The sequence below is a fragment of the Bos indicus genome, chromosome 4 (assembly GCF_029378745.1).
Source record: "Bos indicus isolate NIAB-ARS_2022 breed Sahiwal x Tharparkar chromosome 4, NIAB-ARS_B.indTharparkar_mat_pri_1.0, whole genome shotgun sequence".
Taxonomy (NCBI): Eukaryota; Metazoa; Chordata; class Mammalia; order Artiodactyla; family Bovidae; genus Bos; species Bos indicus.
This window is the reverse complement of record NC_091763.1, coordinates 77886359-77913406: the sequence shown is the minus strand read 5'-3', so window position 1 is coordinate 77913406 and position 27048 is coordinate 77886359. Positions and strand designations below refer to the sequence as shown.

The following is a 27048-nucleotide window of genomic DNA, read 5'->3' as shown; positions in this document are numbered from 1 at the left end:
TTATGAATCACAATGTTATTAGTTACCAATTTGAGTATTTTTTTGTTAAGCTGTAAAGGAGTTGCTAGGTTCCATACTAACTAGGGACCACCTTTATATCCCCATGAAGATGTCTAAGAATTTTTAAATATGATATGAAATCGTTCCCCTAAAGTTTTCTTAGAATGAATTTACTCATGATACTCTTTGTGGGTATTTTCCATTCCAAATGAGGAAGTGTATATTGAACTGTTTAGCGAAAAGAGAAGCTATTATTTCCTGGGTTCATCAAGATAATTAGCTTAAGACAAATTAATACTCCCAAACAAGATCCAGATATTGAAAAATTTTCCCCTATTGTCTTGATTTGCAGTGTCATGTTGTCATGGATGTTTGTGGTAAACTCAAATTTATTTTTATAACTTTAAAATTTAGTAAAGGAAGTTAGTTTTGAAAAATCTAGTAACTTCCTAACTCATAACCTCTAAAGTCAGAGTTCAAACTTTGCTTTTGAAGCCAGTGGGGAAATGGAGAAGAGAAACCGAATTTAGCAATATGCTGTGTCCCCCAGAAGGGATGTCTCACTCAGCTTGTGTCACTCAATACTGCCATAGGTCTAGAATATCTCAGTTCAGTTCAATTGCTCAGTCATGTCCGACTCTTTTCGAACCCAGGGACTGCAGCGTGCCAGGCTCCCCTGTCCATCACCAATGCCCAGAGTTTACTCAAGCTCACGTCCATCAAGTCAGTGATGCCATCCAATCATCTCGTCCTCTGTCATCCCCTTCTCCTCCTGCCTTCAGTCTTTCCCAGCATCAGGGTCTTTTCCAAGGAGTCAGTTCTTAAAACTGGAATACCTTTTTCTTTGGTGCACCCCCATCATGTCATTCAGAACTATCTCCCAGAGGTAGTTTTGCTAATCCTAAAATCTGTTTTTAAGTCAGTATCTCTTTGTTATCCCTTCTTCCACAAGTGTATCAGTGGCATTGTTGAGGAAATGTTCCATGAGTGCTCCCTCTGACATACAGTATAACTAAGATGACATGCTTGGGAAAAGGAGGACCGGGAGCTTTGTCAGAGGCAACATCAGCACAATCAGTTGCTTCTGGTGTGCACGGGATGACTTACTTCTGGAGAGCAGAGCATTCCCATTTAGGGGACTTGTGTGTCTGCATGATGTTTGGTCCCAGTCTGAAAATGTGTCTATGTGTATGCATTCTAAGTCGTGTCTGACTTTGCAACCTCATGGACTGTAGCCAGCCAGGTTCCTCTGTCCATGAGATTCTCTAGATAAGAATACTGAAGTGGGTTGCCATGCCCTCCTTTAGGGGATCTTCCTGACCCAGGGATCAAACCCATGTCTCTTAGGTCTCCTGCATTGGCAGGTGGGTTCTTTACCACACAGCCACCTGGGAAGCCCCAAATTGTCTACACTTTGGTCCAAACTTCCAACACTAGAGTATGGTTTTGACATCATTACATGGTGAAGATACCATCTTGCAAATAGAAAAACTAAGGGAGTATAAAGAATTATTCGCTAAATGAGAATTGTTTGGGTAAGTTTTTTTTTAAAGGAATCAGCATTCCTAATAGCTGTCTGGTGTCAGACATTACTGTCACCATGAACTCAATCATCCAATTTATGTAGCAAAGTCCTTAATTCTTTACTCTCCTAGCTTTGATCACAGGATCTCAGAGTGTATAATCCAAATATTTGATGCTAAATTTTACAATTCCCACATTTCTAGACCTTTATGACTTTTACCTGAGGCAACAGAGATAGTGACTCATGCATGCCAAACCACCTCATGAGGCATAAATCATTAAAGAAATGCACAGTAGTGACCATGGGCATAGTGGTAGCACCAGCAGTGAGAAAGCCATCTTATAAAATACACCGAAATCTGCTAGAAGGAAATTATACTTGCACCTGCAGACTTGTACTCTAGTTTTACCTACATTCTGAAACATGGCATTTCAGCAAAGACACTTTCCTCTTCAAGTGGTGGCTTGGTTCCTTCTCATAAGTCACCTCTTCAGTTGGCTTTGGTGACACCACTGTAGGCATTTCATCTATGTCTTTGGCCACCTCTGCAGACTCATCCTTCCCTTCCTACCATCCTCAAGACTCAGTGCCAGGTTTTATTGTCCTCTCTTTCAAACTATGTCTCTTTCCAATCAAATAGTCAAAGGTGCCACCATCAAAGACCAAGCTTGTGATCTCCCCACAAATCTGTGCCTCTTCCATTTGTCCCCATCTCAGTGAATGTCGCCAAAGTCCATTCCATTATAATGTCTGAAACTCACCTTTACTTCCTACCTATATCCAGTTCATTGCCTCCTAAACACATCTCCAATCTGTCCTATTCTCATCTCCACTGACACCACCCTAGTCCAGTTTAGGTGGGCTAAATCCATTCTGAACCTCTATGGTTTTCTCTGTCTACTGCAGAAAGACTGAGGTTTCTATAACTCTAGATACATCATCTTGGCTCCTACACACTAACTTTCTGTTGTGTTTAACATTGAACAAAATCATTAAATTATTTAAAAGAGAAAACCTTATCCTATTTGTACTGTATCCTATTTGACCTGTCTCCTGCCCACCTCCCAAGCTTTGTTTTACATCATTCTGGTCCTCACTCCCTGTGCTCCAGATAAACTGAAGCACCACTTTCCATCCTGCCTCAGTACCTTTGCACATGCTGGTGCTCTACCTAGAATCTTCTCCCAGCTCATCTCTTCTCTTAGCTAAACAGAAGCCTTTCGTAACTCACTCAGTCTAATTCATGCCTACTTATTCTTCACATGTTTCCCAGGGAAGCCTTCCTGAACTTGGCTAGAGTGTCCTGTGATCTCTGAGAACTGAGTTCTCTTCCTTCATGGGTAACAATCATCTCAACCTGTAATTATATTCTCATTTCTGTGAGTTTGATGGTGTCAGTCTTCTCCAGATTATAAATTCAATATCTGGAACATAAACTAAACATTAGTTGTTGCAGGAGCAAACTGTGATCCTAGCCATCTGGGAAACTTGCGAAAAAATGTTATCTTTTCCAGTCCTTTTTTCATTGAAAGGTATATAAAGATAATAAGGCATTTACAAAACATTCTAAGTGATACAAAAGCTCCTTCTATAAATAGTAAGGAATTATTATTAATAATAATATTCTTAATAATTTTTCTTTTATGGTACATGATAATCTAATATAAACCCCTAAATACTCTGTGTTCTAATAGGTATGTTTATATAAGCATCAAGGTCAATATAGTTAGAGAAGTACAATATACACATATATTACAATCTTGGTTGCTCCATTGTAGTTACATTCACTTATAGCAACTTATAAGAGCCTAATTTGATTTATGTCATTTTTGAATATTTAGGTAAATTAAGCCAATAAATATGCTCATCCAGGTATTTTGAAGAGAGATACAATTTGAAATGAAATGTAAAATATAAGTATGTATTGTCATCAGAATTTATTTTTCTCTGCATCATATTATTTCTGGTTATTATCAAAGTGACTGAGGGAGTGATAGGGAAACTTCTTGAAGGAGAAAAATATGAAGACTTAGGATTGTGCCTCTGGTTGGACCTCCCACTACCATTGCTCTCTGCATATTTGTTCTTCAGTAAAAAGTGATGACCTTCAGCCTATGTGCTTCTCTGCAGGTTTACAGAGAGCCAGTGCAAGAGCCCCTTCACCCTACAGGAGAGACTTTGAGGCCAAGCTCCGCAATTTCTACCGAAAACTGGAAGCCAAAGGATTTGGTCAGGGTCCAGGGAAAATTAAGTGAGTGATTTAATTGAGCTCCACTGAGCTTGGCACTGAATTCAGTTGGAAGATGTTTCTATCGTTTTCTCCTCTATAACTTGGTAATATTTGTCTGGAAATCGGATACCATGGTATGACATCAGTCATGGTCATAAAATTGAGGAAAGAAAAAGTTAGGAAGTTGGAAAGAAGAAAGGAGGTTAAGAAATTGGAAGGGAGCCAGGAAGAGAAGGTAAGGAGACAGAGGAAGAACAGTCGATTTCAGACAAAACCATGTATAAAATCAATGGCAGGCCTTCTCAGAAAACAAGGAATCTTGAACTAAATAAAAAGTCTTATGTTTCCCTTTACATATTTTTGGGACAAATTTAACTACTCATTAGTCAAAAAGCTTTGATTTGGGGATCTAAGTAAGAAGTTGTTTCTCCCCGCTATATGATTACTATTTTCATCTTGAAAAGCTGAACCCAAATTCAGGTATTCAACTTAAGAGATTCTTCTTAGAATTGATAAAAAAAAAAAAAAAAAATCCTGGCAGTAGTATAATATGGATGGAGTGTGTCCCATTATAAACTGGTACGTGTTGTCCTGGTACTTTTATCATTTTGAAAAGAGTGTCAGAGTAAGTGCATGGTTGAACTGATGGAATCTGTACCTTGATGAAGAGCCTAGGGAGTGAGACTGTCAGCCTGGGCCCCCACATCTCACCTAGAACATTCCCAAGCATTGGAGCCCAAGCCCTGGCTGCCCGCCCACATGGCTTCTCATTTCTAGGCTCATCATTCGTCGAGACCACCTGTTGGAGGGAACCTTCAATCAGGTGATGGCCTATTCCCGGAAGGAGCTCCAGCGAAACAAGCTCTACATCACCTTTGTTGGAGAGGAGGGGTAAGCCACCAGCACTTGCATGCAGACACCTCCGTGTGGTAGACCAGAGCCCCCAGGTCTTGGGTGATTTTCCTCAAGGAGCAGGGTGGCTCTAAGCCTTTGCCCCAAGGTGGTTCTGATCATATCCTCCCAGGAGGCCTTTCTCTCCAGGTGTTGCCAATCTTTGAATTTCATGTTCTCCAAAAGCCTAAGATGATTGGCATGTTCTAGAATCTGAGGTCACATGCTCAAAGTATAAGCCCAAAATATAGACCAATCTACTAGATCTTTACTTTTTCAGGATATACCCTGAAAGGTATCCCCTTGGTGTACCCATCCCTCTGAGTATCTGATCAAAGAACTCTTTCCCCAAGAGTTGACTGGTGGTGGTGGTAGTGGTTGAGTTGCTAAGTCTTGCAACCCCATGGATGTAGCCTGCCAGGCTCCTCTAACATGGGGTTTACCAGGCAAGAATATTAGAGCGGGTTGCCATTTCCTGCTCCAGGGGATCTTCCCAACCCAGGGGTCAAACCCAGGTCTTGTGCATTGCAGGTGGTCTCCAGCCTTGTGGGCAGATTCTTTAATGACTGAGCCACCAGGGAAGCACATATATGACTGCTTACCAAATTTTTCATGTACTTTCAGTGATTTCATAGCAAACCATCTCAACCGTGGAAAGCAAGCCCGCCCAGGAGGGCATAGCAGGATGAACTTAGCAGAAAGTGTTTTCAATTCATGCGCATGCACCATCACAGGAAATTATTTTCTGTCTCACATGACAAAGTCCAGCTGTGGACCAGCTATGTGTTTTATCCAGTAGGTGTGATGTAATTGAGGAAGAAGTTTAAGGAACACTGCCATAAATGTTTAAGAACATCATCCTCAAATCAATCACTGCATCCTCATTTTCTTCAGCAAATTAGGCTTCCCTTGGGATCCATTGTAAAGCACAGAGGCTGCCCTCTACTTTCCTGGCACTGAGTCTGAAAGGGCAAGCCAGGTCCTGCATAGGGACAGGTCCCCCACCTCCCTCATGTAATGAGCTTCCCGGACCTCTGCTTCCTTTGCAGCCTGGACTACAGTGGTCCTTCGAGAGAATTCTTCTTCCTTCTGTCTCAGGAGCTCTTTAACCCTTACTACGGACTCTTCGAGTACTCTGCCAATGACACCTACACCGTGCAGATCAGCCCCATGTCTGCCTTTGTAGAAAACCATCTTGAATGGTAAGAGCTGGAATTTTCACTTTCTCATATTGGAAAGTTCTGGTCTTTCTCAGTCAGAAGGCAGTGGTATTCCTTGAGGATCATTGTGTTTGAAGCAGTGGCCCGATGTCATGAGGGGTGATGAAAGTAAACAACAAAGCATTGGAAACAAAATTCTCTCCTAGTTTTCACCCAGAATACAAAATGAATCACTAAAGATGCTGCAAATTTCCTATCAACTGCACATTGATGTAAGATACTACAGTTTTTCTTCTGAGGAAACACTGAGGTAAGTAGATATAGGTCCTGAGTGTTGATAATTCTACTAAAGTCCTAAGCGTTCCCAGGGAGGGCTTCTTGAAGATATTCATGGATTTGAGATTCTCTGATCTTGGACTGATGGCTTTTGTACTGTGGCCATCAGCTTCTGCATCTTGCTTTAAAATAAGGCTGTTGGGTTAGATGATCTCTCAGCATCCTTCTGACTTGAAAGTGCAACATGTCCTCTCATCTTGAGGCAATTACCACTTAAACTGAAATGAGTAAGAAGATCAGTATCGGTCAATTCTGTGCACTTCTGTGGCTGAGATTCCTCAGATATGGGTGGAAATCTCCAGAAAACTGCATGGGAGAACTAGGATGCATGCACTTTCCTGTTTTGTCACCCCCACACGAGACTTGAAAAGTACCCCGGATTTCACTACAGGAGCTCCTGTCATCAGGAGGGAAATGAGTCCTGGAAACTGCTGACATGGTTCTTATCTGACATAACTTACTGATGATGTGTCATGGGGCTTCTGGTGAAGGGAGCTTCTGGGGTAACACCTGGCCACTGGGCTTACAGCCCAAATCCCCATAATTTGATTTCATAATATCAGAACAACACACCTCTGCTAAGGCTGCCAGCTACAGCCCCAACTTCTCTCTCCAAACACTCTCACCTCTGAGTTCTTCTTTTTCTTTAATTATTTAAAGTTTATTTTATTGAAGTATAATTGATTTAGATTGTTGTGCTAATGTCTACTTTACAATAAAGTGATTCAGTTATACATGTATATATATATTTTTCATATTCTTTTCCATTATGGTTTATCTTAGGATATTGAATATAGTTCCCAGTGCAATATAATAAGACCTTGTTGTTTATCCATTCTATATATAATAGTTTGCATCTGCTAATCCCAACTTCCCAACCCATCCCTCCTCCCCTACTCTCCCACTTGGCAACCATTAAGTCTGTTCTCTTATGTCTGAGTCTGTTTCTGTTTCCAAGATAAGTTCATTTGTGTTGTATTTTAGATTCTCCATTTAAGTGATATCATATGGTATTTGTCTTTCTCTTTCTGACTTACTTCATTTAGTGTGATACTCTCTAGGTCCATCCAGCTTGCAACAAATGGCATTCTTTCTTTCTCTTTTGTGGCTGAGTAGTGTTCTATTGTGTATGCACCACATCTTCTTTATCTGTTCACCTATTGATGGACATTTAGGTTGTTTCCATGTAATGGTGATTATAAATAGTGTGGCTATGAACATAAGGATTCATGTATCTTTTTAAACATAAGGGTACATACACCTTTTTGAATTATACTTTCATCCAGATACATGCCCAGGAATGGGGTTGCTGGATCATATGGTAACTCTGTTTTTAGTATTTTGAGGAACCTCCATACTGTTCTCCATAGTGGTTGCATCAATTTACATTCCCACCAACAGTGTAGGAGGGTTCCCTTTTCACCACACTCCCTCCAGCGTTTATTATTTGTAGACTTTTAAATGATGGCCATTCTGGTCTGTGTAAGGTGGTACCTCATTGTAGTTTTGACTTGCATTTCTATAACACTTATCAATGTTGAGCATCCTTTTACTTGCCTACTGGCCATCTGTATGTCTTCTTTGGAGAAATGTCTCTCTAGATCTTCTGCCCATTTTTTTATTGCATTGTTTGCTTTTTTGTTATTGAGTTGTATGAGCTGTTTGTACATTTTGGAAATTAAGCCCTTATCAGCCACATCATTTGCAAATACTTTCTCCTAATCCATAGATTGTCTTTTGTTTTGTTTATGGTTTCCTTTGCTATGCAAAAGCTTGTAAGTTTGATTAGGTGCCATTTGTTTATTTTTCCTTTTATTTATCTTGCCTTGGGAGACTGACGTAAGAAAACGTTGGTCAATTTATCTCAGGGAATGTTTGCCCATGCTCTCTTTTAGGAGTTTTATAGTGTCAAATGTTATATTTGCGTCTTCAAGCCATTTAGAGTTTATTTTTGTGTATGGTGTGAAGGAGTGATCTAACTTCACTGATTTGTACGAGTCAGCTCTTGAGCTGAGCAAGGCATGTGCCTGCTCAGGGCATGTGCTTCAAGTGTTTGGCACAAGTGAAAAAGCAAATGTTGTTGTTTTTTTGTTGCTTTTTGCCTTTGTTGTTCCTTTTCATGTAACTTATCAAATAAGTGGATGATGTAGCTTGGGAGGCAGAAACACCCCTGCTGGTGTGGGCAGAGCAGCAAGTCACTACAGAGAAGATGTAGGGCTAAGAACTGAAGACCAGCTCTAACTCAGTCACATTCCGATAGGGTTCACTCAGATAGTGGAGAGTACCATACCCCCATGAAACAAAAATATATGTGGGACTTCCCTGGGTCCAGTGGTTAAGAATCCTCCTGCTCGTGCAGGGCACACAGATTTGATCCTTGGTCTGGGAAGATTCCACATGCCTCAGGGCAACTAAGCCTATGAACAAAACTACTGGAGCCCAGGAGCTCTGGAGCCCGCAAACCACAGCTGCTGGGCCCGTGTGCTGTAGCTACTGAAGCCTGCGCCCCCAGAGCTCATTGTTTGGCCACAAGAGAAGCCCCACGATGAGAAATGCATACAGCACAACAGAGAGCAGCCGCCACTCACACCTAGAAAAAGCCCACACGCATCAGTGGAGACCCAGCACAGCCAAAAATCAATCAATCAATCAATAATTTTTAAAGACTATATAGGTATGCAGATTATACTTCATATAATCCCCCAATTCTCTCAGTCTATGTGCATGAAATTTAAGATGGTGTCTTAGAGGTTATGAATTAGAGTTAGCAATCACTAAGGAAATGCTTTCACAAACATGACAGCATATAGGACTCTGCTGGGTGTTGTGGGGATACATTCATTAACTGAACAGTTGTAAACCAAGTGCATGCTGTGTGTTTGGAGAATACAAAAGTGAAGTGAACGTGATTTCTTCCCTCAAAGGGAGAGAGCACATGAGTAAATCTGTAATTCCACTACAGTATCTTAAATGCCAAGTTATACATATATAATATGTGTGTGTGTGTACGTCTGAGATACATATATAAGCCTGGGAATTGTATTAAATCATGAAGGAAAGTGTCTCACTCAACCCAAGGTAGGGGATGGTGCAGTGGGGAATAAAACCAGGGAATCTCATAAAAAGGGAATAATTGTGCTGTCTTTTTCTTCTTTTTTTTGCTTTTTTTTTTATGAAAAGGAGTGGATGTATGTGCCAATCTTTACTGATAGTTGAGTAGGAGAATCAACAGAGCAGAGGAGAAAAGTGTTTTGAGGAGCCAATATTGGAAACAAGAATTGAAAGGTGTGAGAGGAAATGGAGCCTTTGGCAAGCAGTGTAGACAGATCAGAACAGAGAATGGCTTTTGGGTTGTGAGAATGAGGCTGGAGACAGAGAGGCAGATGGTCGCATCACATAAAGAGAATACTGTCACTGGGTCTGTGTTTTTAAAAAGTAAATCTTGCCATAGTGTGGGGAAAATTTTAAGGACAAAAGGCTGGAAAGAGCTGAGACCAGCTCCAGAGAGGTTGATACATCACAGGGAGAAACAGAATTCAAACTGAGGTAGAAGTGGGGTCTGAGAAAGGAGGGGACTAACCTTAAGAACATCTCAGAGGGAGAAGAGACTCAGCTAGTTGTTTTACTGTTTGACTGTTGAGGTGAGAGGGAGAGAGAAATATAGAAAAAGTCTAAGGTTTCTGGTTGCATCATGCGATGGGTTGGGATGGTCACTGTGATGAGAATTACATGAAATAGACAACACTTAGAGGAAAGAGGAGGAATTCACTCTTTGACAGGTAGAAATTGCAGGTTCCATTATTAATACAGGTGGGTATATTAGTACGTACCTGGAATATTGCCTTGGAAATCTGGGCTGGAAACTGAGATTGGGAAACACTAACACAGTCATGAAATTAAAAGACGCTTGCTCCTTGGAAGAAAAGCTATGAGAAACATAGACAGCATATTAAAAAGCAGAGACATTACATTGCTGACAAAGGTCTGTATAGTCAAAGCTATGTTTTTACAGTAGTCATGTATGGATGTGAGAGTTGGACGTAAAGAAGGCTGAGCACTGAAGAACTGATGCTTTTGAACTGTGGTGTTGGACAAGACTCTTGAGAGTCCCCTGGACTGCAAGGAGATCCAACCAGTCCATCCTAAAGGAGATCAATCCTGAATATTCATTGGAAGGATTGGTGCTAAAGCTGAAGCTCCAATACTTTGGCCACCTGATGCGAAGATCCGACTCATTGGAAAAGACCCTGATGCTGGGAAAGATTGAGGGCAGGAGGAGAAGGGGACCACAGAGGATGAGATGGTTGGATGGCATCACTGACTCAACAGACATGAGTTTGAGCAAGCTCTGGGAGTTGGTGAAGGACAGGGAAGCCTAACGTGCTACAGTCCATGGTGTCACAAAGAGTCGGACACAACTGAGTAACTGAACAGCAAGAACAACACAGGCAGATTGGCTCAGGAGGAAGGAGGAGATGGGAGCTCGCAGAGGTGGAGGATACTGATGAGTCCGGGGTGGCCAGAGCCCCAGGTCCCTGGGGAAAGCTGAGAATGAGTGGCCAGGATGTTCCAGCTTGGGAGGAATAGGACAGGGATGGAGGTGCTCCAGTGAAGACCTGCTTGTGGGGAAGAAGGCAGTCCAAGAAGGCAGAAGCTGGAGGGGGCATACAGAGGATACAAAGGGGTCCCCAGGGATTCAGAGCACAGGATTGGGAGGACAGAGCTTAGGACATCAGGGGATGATCACAGGAGCTGTGTTTGGATAGTGACAGAGGTTCATGAGGTTAAGTGCCCTAGTGGTGTGAAGGGGACCGAGTGTTCTGGAGGAAACATTGGGGCCAAGCACAGGAGTGACATAGGGAAGTCTACAGACTAAGGCCTGATGGAATACACAGGAGACTCCCTGGCCTTCTGGCCAACTCATTACCACTTGAGAGTGGCCTCAAGAGATGCCTTGCCAGCTGCCTGGACCCTGTTCTCAGGCAGGCTCTGTTGTCTCTGAACATCTCCGGCTGGATGAGGCCAGGTCGATGTGTCAGTTACACCCGGAGGAAGGAAACAGCAGAGATGTTGCAAGAATTAGCAAAGCTCTCTGGATGGATCCTTTATAAAAGTCAAAAGTGTGACAAAGTCTGGCCCAGAGGTGCTTGTTACCTGCTGTCTTTGCAAAGGAAAGGACTTGAGGACTTTTACCCACTGCTGTTCCTACATTGGAAATATTTGCTGTGTAGCCCAGAAGCAAAATGGCAAGGAGCTTTCGGAGCAACTAGCAATCTGAACAGAGCTCAGGCAGGTGAGAGTTCACATGGAATGGTGAGATGTTATGAAGTGATCTAGGACCTCCCCTCTGCTCTGAGGCTCTGACTCTGAACCTCAGTCTCCTAAGCCCCTGACTGACAGAAAAGCCCAAATGCAAAGCCAGTACTAGTCCCAGATTGAACCATGACCCTCACACAGGGTGGGACTCATGTTTCATTAGTGCCTCAGAGGTCCTAGGGGAGACAGGAGGTCACTACCAGTGGACAGAACTTGAGCCACTGGGGCCGAGTCTGCTTTAGCCTTGAAAAGGAAGCCCTGCTGGGCTGTGGGCGTTTGAATCAGATGGTAGCGCTGCAGTTATTCCTTCTGGATATTTTCCTGTGAGCCGTTCTGCACCCCAGGGCAGATGGTTTTACCAAGAAAAGTGAGGGCACCCAAGTGCTGGGCCATTTTGACAAAAGTGCACCCAGGAAGGGTCAACACCCGAATGAAGTCACTCCAGGCCTTGCGCAAAGTGTGGCAGCAAGTGGATCCTGAGACCCCTGCCTGAGGCTTTGTCACTGTGACTGCACAGGGGCGGGCGGGGGTGGGACGGGGCCACTGAGGAAACCTGAACCCTGAGTTCTCAGAGGTTGGGCCAGCCAGGTGGCGCTGACCCATCGGCTGATCCCAGATGTAGGCGCCTGGCCTTCTTCCTTCCCTCACTCCCCAGGACACTTCATCCCACAGTCCACATGGGCGGTGAGGAAGATGACACTTACTATGACCAATACATCACTCATGAGAAAACAGAGACCAAAAGATTACAGGGCTCCTCACAGTCAGAGCCTTGACCTTGTAAAGCTGGAAATTGTCCCTAACACAGGATGGGCGAGGACAGGAGTCTGCCTGGAAGGGAAGTGACTCCCGGCCCCTGCCCTCTCTTCCCTCCGCAGACAGGCCTGTAGGCCAGAAATAAACAGAGAGAAAATCGATCAGCTTTACAGGATTAAACATCACCCTGGATGGAAATATTGCTCGGGTGTGGCTGGAAGAGGCCTCTTTGCATGGGTCATTTTTTAAATTATTATTCAAGTTCTGTATCTTTTCACTGGCCTTCCTCTGTGTCCCACACTCTGTTTTGTCTGTATCCCCCTAGAGAGTAAGCTCCATGAAAGCAGAGATGGGTCTGTCTTATTTAACCCTAGCACAGGCCTGGCACTTAAGGTGTTCAAAAGAACAGTTCATTTGGGTGCATGAACAGAAGTTTGGGTGCATGAATAAGGCTTGTTCCACAAGCCACATGAGCCACTTCCTTCTACCAGGGCCATTAAGACAGAGGTCTCATATAAACCAGGGGCAGTTAACTGCTCAAAGGTCACACTTTCATTTCTCATCTGTGGTTGTAAATCCCTTACAGTGTTGACGACAAACACACATGTCCCCTGGGAGCTTTGCACTCAGCTCTGCACAATGCCCACACTCTGCTTATTACTGACACAAGGTCGCCCTACACACACTGCCCCTGCACCATGGGCCTCTGCCAGTCACCCCCAGGCCAGGCAGTACCCCAGAGATGGGCAAAGGGGCCTCTGACCCCAGGTCCTTCCCCTGCTGGCTCCTCCCTGACTGTAGCTACTTGAAATTCTCTGCTTCCTGCTTGCTGTGTGTGGGCTTTGCATATGCTGGGATGCAGCCTGGAAATCAAAAGGTTTCTACCTCCTTCCCTTTGTTTCTAGTGAAGTGCTGAGAGATACTATCATGAATAAATATGGTGAGGATTCTATACACACATAATAAGTAAACTGAAAAAAAATCTATTTTTTTGACCTTCAGCCTAAAAGGACTTTCCATAATTGTTTCATTACTTGTTTGTATTCCCCAGTTAGGTTGTATGAACCCTGCTTTGGCCCTAGCTCCGGAGGCTCTCTGCAGTGGCACAGGAGGAGGGTTCTTCTTCCCTTTGGTTAGAGCAGCCAAATAACAAAACTGAAGCCGAGATTGATGCAGCACAAGCTTTATTAAATAACCAAAGAATGGAGAAGCACAGACTAAGTTCACCAAACAACAACTCACCCACCAGATGGGAGGGATTTAATTTTTAGGAGTAAAGACAAAGGGAGAAGAAATAAGGCTAATGATGAAGAGACCTGTGCTTTAGTCTACTGGGGAAGGAGCAAGGCTTTTTCAAGGGAGTGTGATGCCACACCTCAGCCTTTTTTGATACTTAATATCCAGTCATGGTCAAAGGTAGGTGTGTCATTTAATATGCTAATATAGTAAATATCAGTGTCTGATGAGATTCAGGGTCTGTCAGATGAGGTCAGATTCATTGCCATCTTGTTTCCATCTGGTTCTTTCTGGTGTTTTTATTTGTAGCTATCTTTCTTATCTCTTGACCCTCCAACTTAAAGGTTTATGTTAAGTCCTGCTAAAGGTGGGGATTGATGGGTTTTGAGCAGAAATGTGGAGTAACTCTAGCTACATTTGTACCACAGAATTTCCAAGTTGATAGGGACATTGTTAAAATTGCAAGGCTAACACTCATGCCAAGTAAGAGAGAGGAGGTGGAGCTGGAACCCCATTGGGCCTCCCATGAGAACTGTGGTCACATATGGACACAGCCCTGCCCACCCTAAATCAGGTAGAAAAAGGCCAGGAAATAGCACAACGTCCTTCTTCCACCCACCAGTCCCACTGGCCAAGCCAACCATGGACCAGAGGGCAAGGAATCTCCAACTATTGCAGCAATAATGGCCTATCCCCAAGGTCACAGAGTGGGACAGAAAATGATAGGAAACCCATGAGGAGTGCATGACAGGGATTAAAAATATCTGAAAGAGCCTGTACAATTCAGGACTTTCAGTTCATCCACTAAAAATATTACCATTTCCCTAACTGTATGTGTCCACTGTATGTGTCTTTGATCCAGAAATCTTAAAGTAATATTCCAAATTCCTTATCTTTATTCTTTGATTATGATTTCCATTTGCATATTAATGGTGTACTCATGCTGATTTTTTTATCCTTTTAATCATCATTGTAGGCTGATTTTATGTCTCTCAAGATACAGAAGTGAATATAAAGCTAAACAATAAAACATTAATTGAAAATTTGTTAAACATGCTAAGCACTATTCTAGATACTTCCAACAGCCCTATAACACAGGGCTATAGGAGAAACCCGGAGAAGGCGATGGCACCCCACTCCAGTACTCTTGCCTGGAAAATCCCATGGACAGAGGAGCCCGGTGGGCTGCAGTCCATGGGGTTGCTCAGAGTCGGACACGACTGAGCGACTTCACTTTCACTTTTCACCTTCATGCTTTGGAGAAGGAAATGGCAACCCACTCCAGTATTCTTGCCTGGAGAATCCCAGGGACTGGGGAGCCTGGTGGGCTGCTGTCTGTGGGGTCGCACAGAGTCGGACACCACTGAAGCAACTTAGCAGCAGCAGCAGCAGCATAGGAGAAACCCAGGCTATAGAAGAAAATAAGGTGCAAACATTAGCAAACTCAGAGATAATCACAAACCAGGCTGGGGTTGGAACCCAGAAAACCTGACTGCAGTAGGTTCTAGCCCCCTCTATTTTCCCTCTGGGCAAATTGCAATACAATGTGATAAATGTTATCTGTACTTCTGTTATAGCACTTTGCACATTACATAATTATCCGTATTAGGTATACGGAGCTTTAAAAATGAGTGAGAATAGTTGGCTGGCAGAGATGGGGAAAGGAAACTTCCAGGGAGAGGGCCTGAAATTCACAGAAGGATGGCAGGTGAACAAACAGGTGTCAGTTGTGTTTGACTGAAAAACAGAGAAAACAAAAGCTGTAAAGACTTCTTGCACCAGATAGGGAAACGCATTTAATGGCATCTAGGGACTTTGGGCTTTAGCCAGGCTTCAGCAATACGTGAACTGTGAACTTCCAGATGTTCAAGCTGGTTTTAGAAAAGGCAGAGGAACCAGAGATCAAATTGCCAACATCCGCTGGATCATCGAAAAAGCAAGAGAGTTCCAGAAAAACATCTATTTCTGCTCTATTGACTATGCCAAAGCCTTTGACTGTGTGGGTCACAATAAACTGTGGAAAATTCTGAAAGAGATGGGAATACCAGACCACCTGACCTGCCTTTTATATGCAGGTCAGGAAGCAACAGTTAGAACTGGACATGGAACAACAGACTGGTTCCAAATAGGAAAAGGAGTACGTCAAGGCTGTATATTGTCACCCAGCTTACTTAACTTAAATGCAGAGTATATCCTGCGAAACGCTGGGCTGGAAGAAGCACAAGCTGGAATCAAGATTGCCGGGAGAAATATCAATAACCTCAGATATGCAGATGATACCACCCTTATGGCAGAAAGTGAAGAGGAACTAAAAATCCTCTTGATGAAAGTGAAAGAGGAGAGTGAAAAAGTTGACTTAAAGCTCAACATACAGAAAACTAAGATCATGGCATCTGGTCCCATCAGTTCATGGGAAATAGATGGGGAAACAGTGGAAACAGTGTCAGACTTTATTTTGGGGGGCTCCAAAATCAGTGCAGATGGTGATTGCAGCCATGAAATTAAAAGATGCTTACTCCTTGGAAGGAAAGTTATGACCAACCTAGATAGCATATTCAAAAGCAGAGACATTACTTTGCCAACAAAGGTCCGTTTAGTCGAGTCTATGGTTTTTCCAATGGTCATGTATGGATGTGAGAGTTGGACTGTGAAGAAAGCTGAGCACCGAAGAATTGATGCTTTTGAACTGTGGTGTTCGAGAAGACTCTTGAGAGTCCCTTGGACTGCAAGGAGATCCAACCAGTCCATTCTGAAGGAGATCAGTCCTGGGTGTTCATTGGAAGGACTGATGCTGAAGCTGAAACTCCAGTACTTTGGCCACCTCATGTGAAGGGTTGACTCATTGGAAAAGACTCTGATGCTGGGAGGGATTGGGGGCAGGAGGAGAAGGGGATGACAGAGGATGAGATGGCTGGATGCCATCACTGACTCAATGGGCATGACTTTGAGTGAACTCCGGGAGTTGGTGATGGACAGTGAGGCCTGGCGTGCTGTGATTCATGGGGTCGCAAAGAGTCAGACACGACTGAGCGACTGAACTGAACTGAACTGAGGGACTTTGGGTTTTATCATGAAAATGTCAGTGTATTTTTTTAGGGGAAAGAATGTCTTGAGTAAGTCTGTATTCTAGAAAGTCAACTCTGGTTATAGATAGATGAATTGGAGTGGAAATTGGAGGTGTCAGATTTAAGTGGCAGTTCTTTGAAATAATTGTTTGAAAAGAGGATGAAGAATCAAACTAGGATGGAAGCAGTGGGAATGAAAAGTTATTTCAGAAAAATGAAAAAATGAGCAATATTTAGTGGTGGACTATAGACAGTGGGTTCGGAGAAGGCAATGGCACCCCACTCCAGTACTCTTGCCTGGAAAAGCCCATGGACGGAGGAGCCTGGTAGGCTGCAGTCCATGGGGTCACTAGGAGTAGGACACGACTGAGCGACTTCACTTTCACTTTTCACTTTCATTCATTGGAGAAGGAAATGGCAACCCACTCCAGTATTCTTGCCTGGAGAATGCCAGGGACGGGGGAACCTGGTGGGCTGCCGTCTGTGGGGTCGCACAGAGTCAGACACAACTGAAGTGACTTAGCAGCAGCAGCAGCAGCATAGACAGTGGGTGGAGAAGGAAATGGCAGCCCACTCCAGTTCTTGCCTGGAGAATTCCATGGACAAGGGAGCCTGGCAGGCTACAGTCCATGGGGTCACAAGAGTCTGACACAACTTAGCGACTAACCAACCACCACCACCGTAGACAGTAAGGGTGTCCATTATATTAAATGTCCCACTTGCATAAAATGATGCATACAAACTGCCAGGTAGAAAGTTCTCATCTGTTTTTGAATGGAGGTATAAAAAACAAAACTGTAAATGTGGAAAGCTCCAAACTTACTTTTATGTCTAATAAATTATGAATAGTACACAATGCATGTATTTTCAGATCTTTATGCCTGGATAGGAAAGATTCACGTTTCAGCTGAAACATCTCCTCTAAGTGCCTTCCCTGAGCACTCAGTTTAAAACAGCCCAGCCAGTTATAACTCTCCAGCTTAACATCTTAACTCACTACATCGACAGAACTTACCACTCTCTAAAATAAAGTATATTTTAGATTTATATTGTACACTTGTAACTCCTTACTATTTGTCTTACTATTTATTAGTTACTAACTCCTTACTATTTATTTGAGAGAACGAGGTCTTGCTTTCCTAGTTACAGACTTTGCACTCAATAAATATGTTTGGAAGGAAGAAAAGAAACAAAGGACAGGAGGGAGAGAAGGAAGAAGGGAGGATGAATGGATGACTAGATGAGTGGATGGGTGGGTGGATGGATGGATGGGTAGGGAGATGGATAGGTGGATGGATGACGGATGGGTGGATGGATAAATGGATGGATGGGTGGGTGGATAGATGGGTAGGTGGGTGAATGGATGGGTAGAGGGGTGGGTGGGTAGGTGGATCGATGGATGGATAGAAGGAATAATATTCAATTCAAACTCCTTGGTTGTGAGAGTTTCAATCTCATTTCAATTTTTAGTTCAGAGTATTTGGGATTCAGAAAAATGGAGATCATTGTTGACTGTCAGTTAAGTTTCTACTCATTGTTCTCTCTGAAATCACCACTGAAAATTCTTTATCTGTCTCAGTGATTCTGAATACCACTTTTCGCAGAGCAAATCTAAGACGCACTGAACAAATAGAAAAGGTGAACTCTTTTGAGTAAGAGTGCCAGAATGTCGACATGCACTGTTCGTTAAGGTATCATTTTAAGAAGTCGTTGTGATATGAGTCACTCTTTACGTAATTGTCAGTGTGAGAAGAACTTTCAGAAGCCAGAGTTAGAGATCTGGTGTTGTTTACTCAGTTTCTGCGCAACCACCAGAAGTTCCAAGTGTTCATTTCATGTTAGTGATGGTGACAAATTTAACCTATCAGTATCATAACCAGAAATCCTGGGCCCTCTCAAGCCAGAATTTCTGAGAACCTCTGCTAGCTGCGAAGCAGGCTCCTCCCTGTCCTTCTGCCCCTGCTATGCCCTCTCCCTTTCCAAGCAGACACAACCTGGGTGGCAGAAATCTGTTTTCACGTCTTTAGCAAGAGGAGGTGGAGGCGGGAGGGAGGCCTCTTGGAGCATGTTTAGAGTTTGGCCAAGTGGGTATTAAGTGTAATTGTAGAGTTTTATGGAACTTAAGAAGTCCTGGATAACACACTTTAAATATCCCTTGCTACATCTGCAGAGTCTGAATTAGTAGGTAGAAACCACAGTATCATGAGATTCCATTGAATGTGTCCTGGCCCTTCAACCCTCAAAGGCCCCTCCTGAAAGAATAGCTCAGTGTGTCTTGTTCATTTGAGTCATGGGTCAGATAAGCTCCCGCACCCCAACACCATCCCAACAGCAGCCCCTGTGTTCCTTCATAGGCACCTACAAGAGCTTCTCTGGTCCCATTCCTGGCTGAATCTGAGCACCTTCCTAGCATTGCCCTAAAGAAACTCAGTGCACACGTTAGTTGAGAAGTCACCATAAAATATGCACGTCTGATTGTGACCGTGTCCGCTTCTTAACCCAGTTTTCTTAAGAACTTGTGAGAAACCTCTAGTAAAGCTTTCAGAACTATTAAAGAGAACTCCTTTTCAACACTTGCATTATGCAGAAAAAGACCTAAGGTTGTGTGAGATTTATATGACAAATGGCACTTTAATTCAGTTGGAAAAGAATGGACTACTCAGTTAATGATGCCAACACAGCTGACTGTGCAACGAAAAAAGGAAAAAAAAATAGGTTAAATTCCTCTCTAGTATAAAGCACATGTAAAAATATGACAGTAAAATGTCTTCAATAAACTCTAGAGGACTTTCTATATATTCTAGAACAAACATTTTTGGGAATAGAAAACAAACTTCAGAAACTTTGAATAGTAGAGACTTTTTCAGTCAAGATTTGAACCCTAGAATCTGTAAGAGAAAAGAAAGATATATTTAAATGTATAAAAATGAAAATAGTTTTTATGGCAAAAAAAAAAACACCATAAAGGCAAAAGGTAAGTTTTGATTTTGAAAAATAATCTTTGTAAATCAGAAAAATCAGAGATTGAAAATCTGTAATATATAGATTTCAAAGAGCTCTTCTAATGTGAAAAGAAGAGAGAAACAACACTAGAAAAATCAGCAAAGTGAAAAAAACTGTTCAGAGAAGAAAAAATCCAAATAATCAACAAACCCATGAAAAGAATTTCAACTTTATCAACGGCCAAATAAAATGACAATGATGTATCACTTTATAACAATCAAATCAGCAAAAATTAAAAAGAATTGTATCTTTTCAAGGGGATATGGGTGAAAGATTATTCTCTTGCATTTCCAGTAGAAAAATGACTTTTGGTAGCCTTTTTTTCAAAGCACAATCAATATACCCTTTTAAACCCATATACCCTTTGGCCTGTGATTCTATCTCATAGAAATAAAAGCACTGCTATAAGGACTCATAACAGTTAATATTTATTGGGCCCTCATTATGGACCAGGTTTCTTTGTAAAGGCTTTGCATGAGCTGCACATACTGTTATGATCCCCCTACTTCATAAATGAGGAAACTGATAACCATACAGGTTCAGTACTTGCCCAGGGTAACACAGATGGTAAATGGAAGAACCAGGAATCCAACCTAGGCACATGGTTCTCCAGTGTAAACTTCTATAAGCTATCCTATCTTCCCTAACAAAACATACCAGGATGTATGTGAAGACATACATCTGCTTCACAAACAGCTGTTTGTGAAGACACGAATGTAAAATCATCCCAAGTATCTATCAGCAGAGACCAGTTAACTTCATCACAGCAGCTCCACACTGCATGGTGACATGAGGTGTTAAAGGGCTGAGTCAGATCTTACCAGATGATGGAGGAGGGTTTCTTTAAGATATTGTTGAGGGAAGAAAAGCAAAAAAGTATGAACAACACAATTTAAAAGCTGAAAAATAATGACACAAAACTTGTATGTATATAAATATAGATAGATATGTACATATACAAATAAATTAGTATATGATCCGTTGGATCATAGAAAAAGCAAGAGAATTCCAGAAAAACATGTACTTCTGCTTTGTTGACTACGCTAAAGCCTTTGACTGTGTGGATCACTACAAACTGGAAAATTTTTCAAGAGATGGAAATACCAGACCACCTTACCTTCCTCCTAAGAAACCTATATGAAGGTCAAGAAGCAACAGTTAGAACCAGACATGGAACAACAGACTGGTTCCAAATTGGGAAAGGAGTACGTCAAGGCTGTATATTGTCACCCTGATTATTTAACTTATATGCAGAGTACATCATGTGAAACACTAGGCTGGATGGAGCACAAGCTGGAATCAAGATTGCTGGGAGAAATATCAATAACCTCAATATGCAGATGACACCACCCTTATCCAGAAAGCAAAGAGGAACTAAAGAGCCTTTTGATGAAAATGAAAGAGGAAGATGAAAAGCTGGCTTAAAACTCATCATTCAAAAAATGAAAATCATGACATCCAGTTCCATCATTTCATGGCAAATAGATGGGGAAACAATGGAAACAGTGACAGGCTTTATTTTCTTGAGCTCCAAAATCACTGCAGATGGTGACTGCAGCCATGAAATTAAAAGACACTTCCTCCTTGGAAGAAAAGCTATGACAAACCTAGATGGCATATTAAAAAGCAGAGACATTACTTTACTGACCAAAGTCCATATAGTCAAAGCTATGGTTTTTCCTGTAGTCATGTATGGATGTGAGAGTTGGACCACAAAGAAGGCTGAGCATTGAAGAATTGATACTTTTCAACTGTGGTGTTGGAGAAGACTCTTGAGTAGTCCCTTGGAATGTAAGGAGATCAAACTAGTCAATCCTAAAGGAAATCTCCTGAATATTCATTGGAAGGACTGATGCTGAAACTTCAATACTTTGGCCACCAAATGTGAAGAGCTAACTCAGAAAAGACCCTAATGCTGGGAAAGATTGAAGGCAGGAGGAGACAGGGACAACAGAGTATGAGATGGTTGGATGGCATCACCGACGCGATGGACATGAGTTTGAGCAAGCTCCAGGAGATGATGAAGGACAGGGAAGCCTGGCGTGCTACAGCCCATTGGGTCACAAAGAGTTGGACACTGACTGAACAGCAGCAAAGAATATGATTAAATGATTTAGATGAAAAATATGGAAGCATACATCTTAGTCAACATGGGTCCCAGGAGATGAGATGAGGAGAGAGCTGCCAACAGAGCTGACTGCTCAAGAAGACAAAACCAATGATAATTTTTAAAAGCATCCATGAGCATATTAATGAATTGACATAAAAATTATAAGCGTGTGTAAACTTTTAAAAATCCTTAGCAATTAAAATTGCATTTGGTTCAAATGGCTTAGCTAAGTTTTAGAGAGAAACAGTTGTCTGAGACATGAATTCCTAAATGCTCCCTGCTATTTCTGAGGACCCAGTGCGGGATGGTGAGCCTCTGGCGTATTAGAAATGCCACCTCACTCGCTCCACCTCTGGTATCTTCCATTCTCCATCCCATTTTGCCAGCCCCCTCCCTTTACTCGATCTTCCCTGGTAGCTGGGACAATCAAGGATCCACCTGCAATGCAGGAGACAAGGTTCGACCCCTGGGTCAGGAAGATCCCCTGGAGAAGGAAATGGCAACCCACTCCAGTATTCTTGCCTGAAGAGTTCTACGGACAGAGGAGCCTGGTAGGCTACAGTCCATGGGGTTGCAAAGAGTCAGACACAACTTAGTGACTAAACAACAACATATACATTTGTATCCTGCACCTCTGTAAAGATAAAGCATTTTTCTATCACCTCAGAAATCTTCTCGTGGTCCTTCCCGGTCTATCCTTGACCCTTCTCAACTCCGTTAAACCTCTGAATAAATCTCTTCAGCACCTATTTTCTTTGTATGTTCTAGAAATTCATAGAAATGATACTACATATTAGTACTCTTTAGGAGTGATTCTCTCACTTGCTTTCATCATTTGCCTCCTGGACTCAATCAGGAGCAAAACTTGGCACCGAGTCACACCCCTCAGGAATCAGGATTCCCATGGCTTTTCTGGGTGGTTAGAGATGAGGAGTGTTCAGGCAGGTGGTTCTGTCACCTGCCCAGCAGCAGGCCACCCCGCCTCTCCCTGCAGGCCTGCATGTGCGGGAGGACAGATACCACGCCTCAGTCTTCCCACAGATGAGGAGGGAACAATTACAGAGCAAACCACTGGCAGGAATGCCAGGACAAAGCTGAACCCACTATTAGCTGTGGAGATGGGAAACTAGCTTAGGGCCAAACCCTGAACTCAGCGGGCAGGAATGTGCACCCAGCAGAGGGAATGCAGACCACGACGGGTGTGGCATGGGAGCAGGGAAATGTCGTTCTGCAAGTACGGGGGACTACAAAGAGTCAAGACTCCACTTCCCAAAGGCTAACTCCAGAGCAGCTGCACAGCAAGGACGAACTTATTGTTCCCACCTGCACCCCCACCCCCACCCCGTTTATACATTCTAAAGGGAGCTCTGCATGGTTTCATTTCTCTTAGCCATCCATAGCCTGGTCACTGCTCTTTCTGGAAGCTCAGCTGGGTGGAGCAGCTCGAAGGGTGCAAGGTTTTGAGGAAACAATGTAAGAAGAGAGGGAAAGATTTGAATTATAAGAGAGGACAGAAATTGATGAGACAGGAGCCCCGGGGAAGCAGGAGGGAAGGTACTTGTGTTTAGTCACCCAGTCATGTCCAACTCTTTGTGACCCCATGGACTATAGCCCCCCAGGCTCCTCTGTCCATGGGATTTTTCAGGCAAGAAATACTGGAGTGGGTTGCCATTTCCTTCTCCAAGAGGGAAGGAGGTCTATGGCAAAAGTGAAAAGAGAAACCCCGAAACCTGAGCAGCCCTTCTTCCTTTGGACTGGAGGGAAGACCCTGGCAAGTGTCACCGCTTACAGGCTGGTGACACAAGAAGGAAATTAGCTTAGGAAAAACAGAAAGAACCCCCCTTCTATGTAATGGAGCGGGAGAAGGCATGGATGCAGGTCGTTGGGCTGAGAGGAGGACAGGCAGGACACTTCACATCCTCTGCTTTTGGAAGAGATAGGTTTTTGAACTCCGTCCTGCTGTGGTACCCGTGCACAGAGTGCATTGACTGATGCCTAAGGCAAAACTTCACTTCTGACTCCGAGACCTTTTTTTGCTCATGGGATCTTAGTTCTCTTACCAGGGATTGAACCATGCCCTCAGCAGTGAAAGTGTGAAATCCTAAACACTGGAGCATCAGGGAGTTCCCCAGAACTTTTTTTTTCTATCTTAAAAAAAAGGTGGGGGGATGAGGGACTTGGAGTCTGTGGGTCTCAAACTTTAGTCAGTAACCTCAGAACTTGTTTTAAAAGCAGATTCCCAGAACCCACCCCACAAAGAATCTATTCTCTGGGCACTTGTATTTGAACAAGCATCTCAGAGACCCTGATGCCGAAGGAAGGATTGCCACCCTTGGGAAAACATTGCCATAGATGCTGGCAGCTTCATGCACCGCCCCCCAACCCCCCGCCCCACCCAGAAAGTGTCAGAAAAAGAAAGCTAGATATTGGTGCAGTTTTCACACAAAGACATGAAACCACCCCAGGCAGAAATGACAGGTTTTCACTTCATTTACCAGTATGTGAGAAGTTAGAAAACATGAAGATCCAAAAAGGAAGGCAGTAATACTAGGTAAAGCATGGAAACAGGCATGGTGTGGGAACCTCATATTTAATGCACTCAAATAATGAGGTTGAGAAAGGATAATTATTTTTAATTAATCAAAGTTATGAGCATAAGGAAAGAGGAATATCTTTGAGATGGGTTTTTAAAATATAATAGAAGTTAGCAATTATGAAGTGCTTTTTCATCTTCAAAGAACCTATTAACATTAAATTACTCTTTTCTAAAATTCTCCCTCAAGGTAGGTAAGCGAAATTGAACATTATTATCCCTTATTTGAAGATGGGAAGAGAAAAGGGGAGAGGCCAGGACATGCTATGTAGACCTAACATTGAAAGGATTTCAAAAAAAGAAAAGTTCCCACTGCAGAGACTGTGGAGATCTGGGTTTTCAGGCTATGATTTCCCCATTAGCTCTCCTGTGTGCTTAGATGTTTGGAAAAGAAGTCACTGCACATTTTGTGTAAGTAACCGCTGGTGAAGGCATGGGAGAAGCTTCTGTGCTGCGCTAAGATGGGAGATGTCATTTCCTATTTTTCTAATGTCCCTGGTTTATTAGGATTTAAACTGAGGAAAGCTTTTAAGAGAATCAAAGTTAATTATTATTTGATCAGACTGTTTACATTACCTTACTTTAGCATCCTAACATGTAGCATGGGGATTAAAAATTATGCTTTGATTACGTGACTCAGACTGTTTTATGAATACATTATGACCTTATTAAATAAATGGAAATGGTTGATGCCCATCTTAAAAATTTGCTTTGAGGACAAAGGAAATTAAAATAGTCTCTAGTAACAATACAACCCCGAGGATAGATACAACATGTGGTCAATATCACGGCTGAAAAATTCTTAGGCTTGACTGTGAATATAAAAATCTAAAATATTGGAAGTATTGGATAAGTCACTGAAAGATGCACTTTCCATGAGATGTGTTCATTTTCTGACTTATTTAAATAGAATTAACAGAGTCAGCAACATCTCATCTTCAAAAGACTTTCTATCAGAAGAGGTTTTTAAAATATAAGTTATATAAAGGTTTATTTTCTGTTTAACCTCAATTTCATTAAAGGATATATATATTCAGAGCAGTGGGAAGGGTGAAGAGTTTGATTGCAACAGAAATGGGGATGACTAGAGGGCCAGGGCCGGAGAGGGCAGTGGCACCCCACTCCAGTACTCTTGCCTGGAAAATCCCATGGATGGGGGAGCCTGGGAGGCCGCAGTCCATGGGGTCACTAGGAGTCGGACACGACTGAGCAACTTCCGTTTCACTTTTCACTTCCATGCATTGGAGAAGGAAATGGCAACCCACTCTAGTGTTCTTGCCTGGAGAATCCCAGGGACGGGGGAGCCTGGTGGGCTGCCGTCTATGGAGTCGCACAGAGTCAGACACGACTGAAGTGACATAGTAGTAGTGGTAGTGGTAGTGGTCGTAGTAGTAGTAGTAGTAGTAGTAGTAGTGGTAGTAGTAGTAGTAGTACTAGTAGTAGTAGTAGTAGTAGAGGGCCAGGGCCAGTGTCAACCACCTGGAAAGGATTTCCTAAATTGAGAATAGTAAAGCTATCTGGGAAAAGTGTTGAAAGGAACATTTGCACAGATGGACCAGAGACAAAAGTTCAACCATAATCAAGTTGAGAACAGGAACAAAGTACCCAAATGGACATAGGCTCTGAGAAGGGTCATAATTGGTGAAGACATGTAAATCTAATGATCAGTAATATGTATGTGAAAGATACATGGAAATCATTCTAGATTTCTAAGAAAGTGTGTGACATAATCCAGAGACAAACCCTCAGGCACAGGCTGGGAACAGAGTAGACAGATGCCTTGGGACTTCTGTGGGCACAGACAGACAAGAAGGGCTTCCAGTTTTCAGATGATGAGTAGCAAACGTGGACTCCAAGATTGGCTTTCCCTACTACCCAGTCTTCTAGGGACTTTCTCCTTATTTTCTAATCTCAAAGAATATCAGTTAATTCTATTACATAAAGAAAATACAATCAGTTGATAAATCTTCAAAAACCACAAAGCTGAATAGAACATAGTTGCAAGCTCCAATATCATGTTGATTTATTATATTGTGTATGCTTCCCATCCTTCTCCTTCACCAATACAATTAATTTAGAGCCAATTACATAAATAGCTTCAAGTATTCCCGGTATCTGGTTGCACCAGTACTTCCAGAATAGCATGAGGATGTGATTTGTCAGAGCCATTACTATTTCGACAGTCATGTAGAAAGTACAAAATGTCACTTTAGCTGAGACTTAGGTAGTCGTTCAGTAATTCTAATACTTTCCTGAACCATAATGTCACTAGGCTGTACGCGCTTGTCTGTTGCACTCTAAGGACCCCAGCAACTAGACAGTGCGTCACAAATGGCCTATTGAAACCATTTTCATGGATTTGTTAGAAGATTGAATGGATGGATGGATGGATGAAAAACCTAAAAGTTGCTTAAGTTATATCCAGTTGATTATTTTTTTAACCTGATTCAGTTTTCATGTAATACTGTGCATTATATAATGAAGCATAGACAAGGAAATGGTATGACAGTTAAGGGGTCAATAGGGCACTGTGAGTTTTGCCTGGAGCACAGTGATACCACTATTCATTTATTCTCTGGGCTGTGCAGCTCAGATAATCAAGGCCTTTTAAACCTTTACCTTCCTATTTTAATCAGTTGGATGAGGATATAGCAGATCTCAGAATGTTTTAGTTATCCAGGCAAGCAGCATGTTTTGTTCAATTTTTCTATATAATTCTGGGCATGGAAGCAAACTCTTTGTCTCATTGAAAATCAGAGTCTCCTCTTGCATGAAATTAAATATATGACTTTAGGGATTCAGCTCCGGAGAAGGCAATGGCACCCCA

At 42.5% G+C, this 27048-nt stretch overlaps 1 protein-coding gene across 8 annotated transcripts in view; it reads left to right on the top strand.

Moving 5' to 3' along the window:
* Window positions 1–27048, top strand: part of HECW1 (HECT, C2 and WW domain containing E3 ubiquitin protein ligase 1) — a 481556-nt gene that overhangs the window by 410348 nt on the left and 44160 nt on the right. For all 8 annotated transcript variants that reach the window (XM_070788041.1, XM_070788042.1, XM_070788040.1 and 5 more), the window contains 3 exons: window positions 3656–3776; window positions 4533–4646; window positions 5696–5848. In XM_070788041.1, coding sequence (XP_070644142.1) covers window positions 3656–3776; window positions 4533–4646; window positions 5696–5848 — 388 coding nt within the window. The remainder of the gene's footprint in view (window positions 1–3655; window positions 3777–4532; window positions 4647–5695; window positions 5849–27048) is intronic.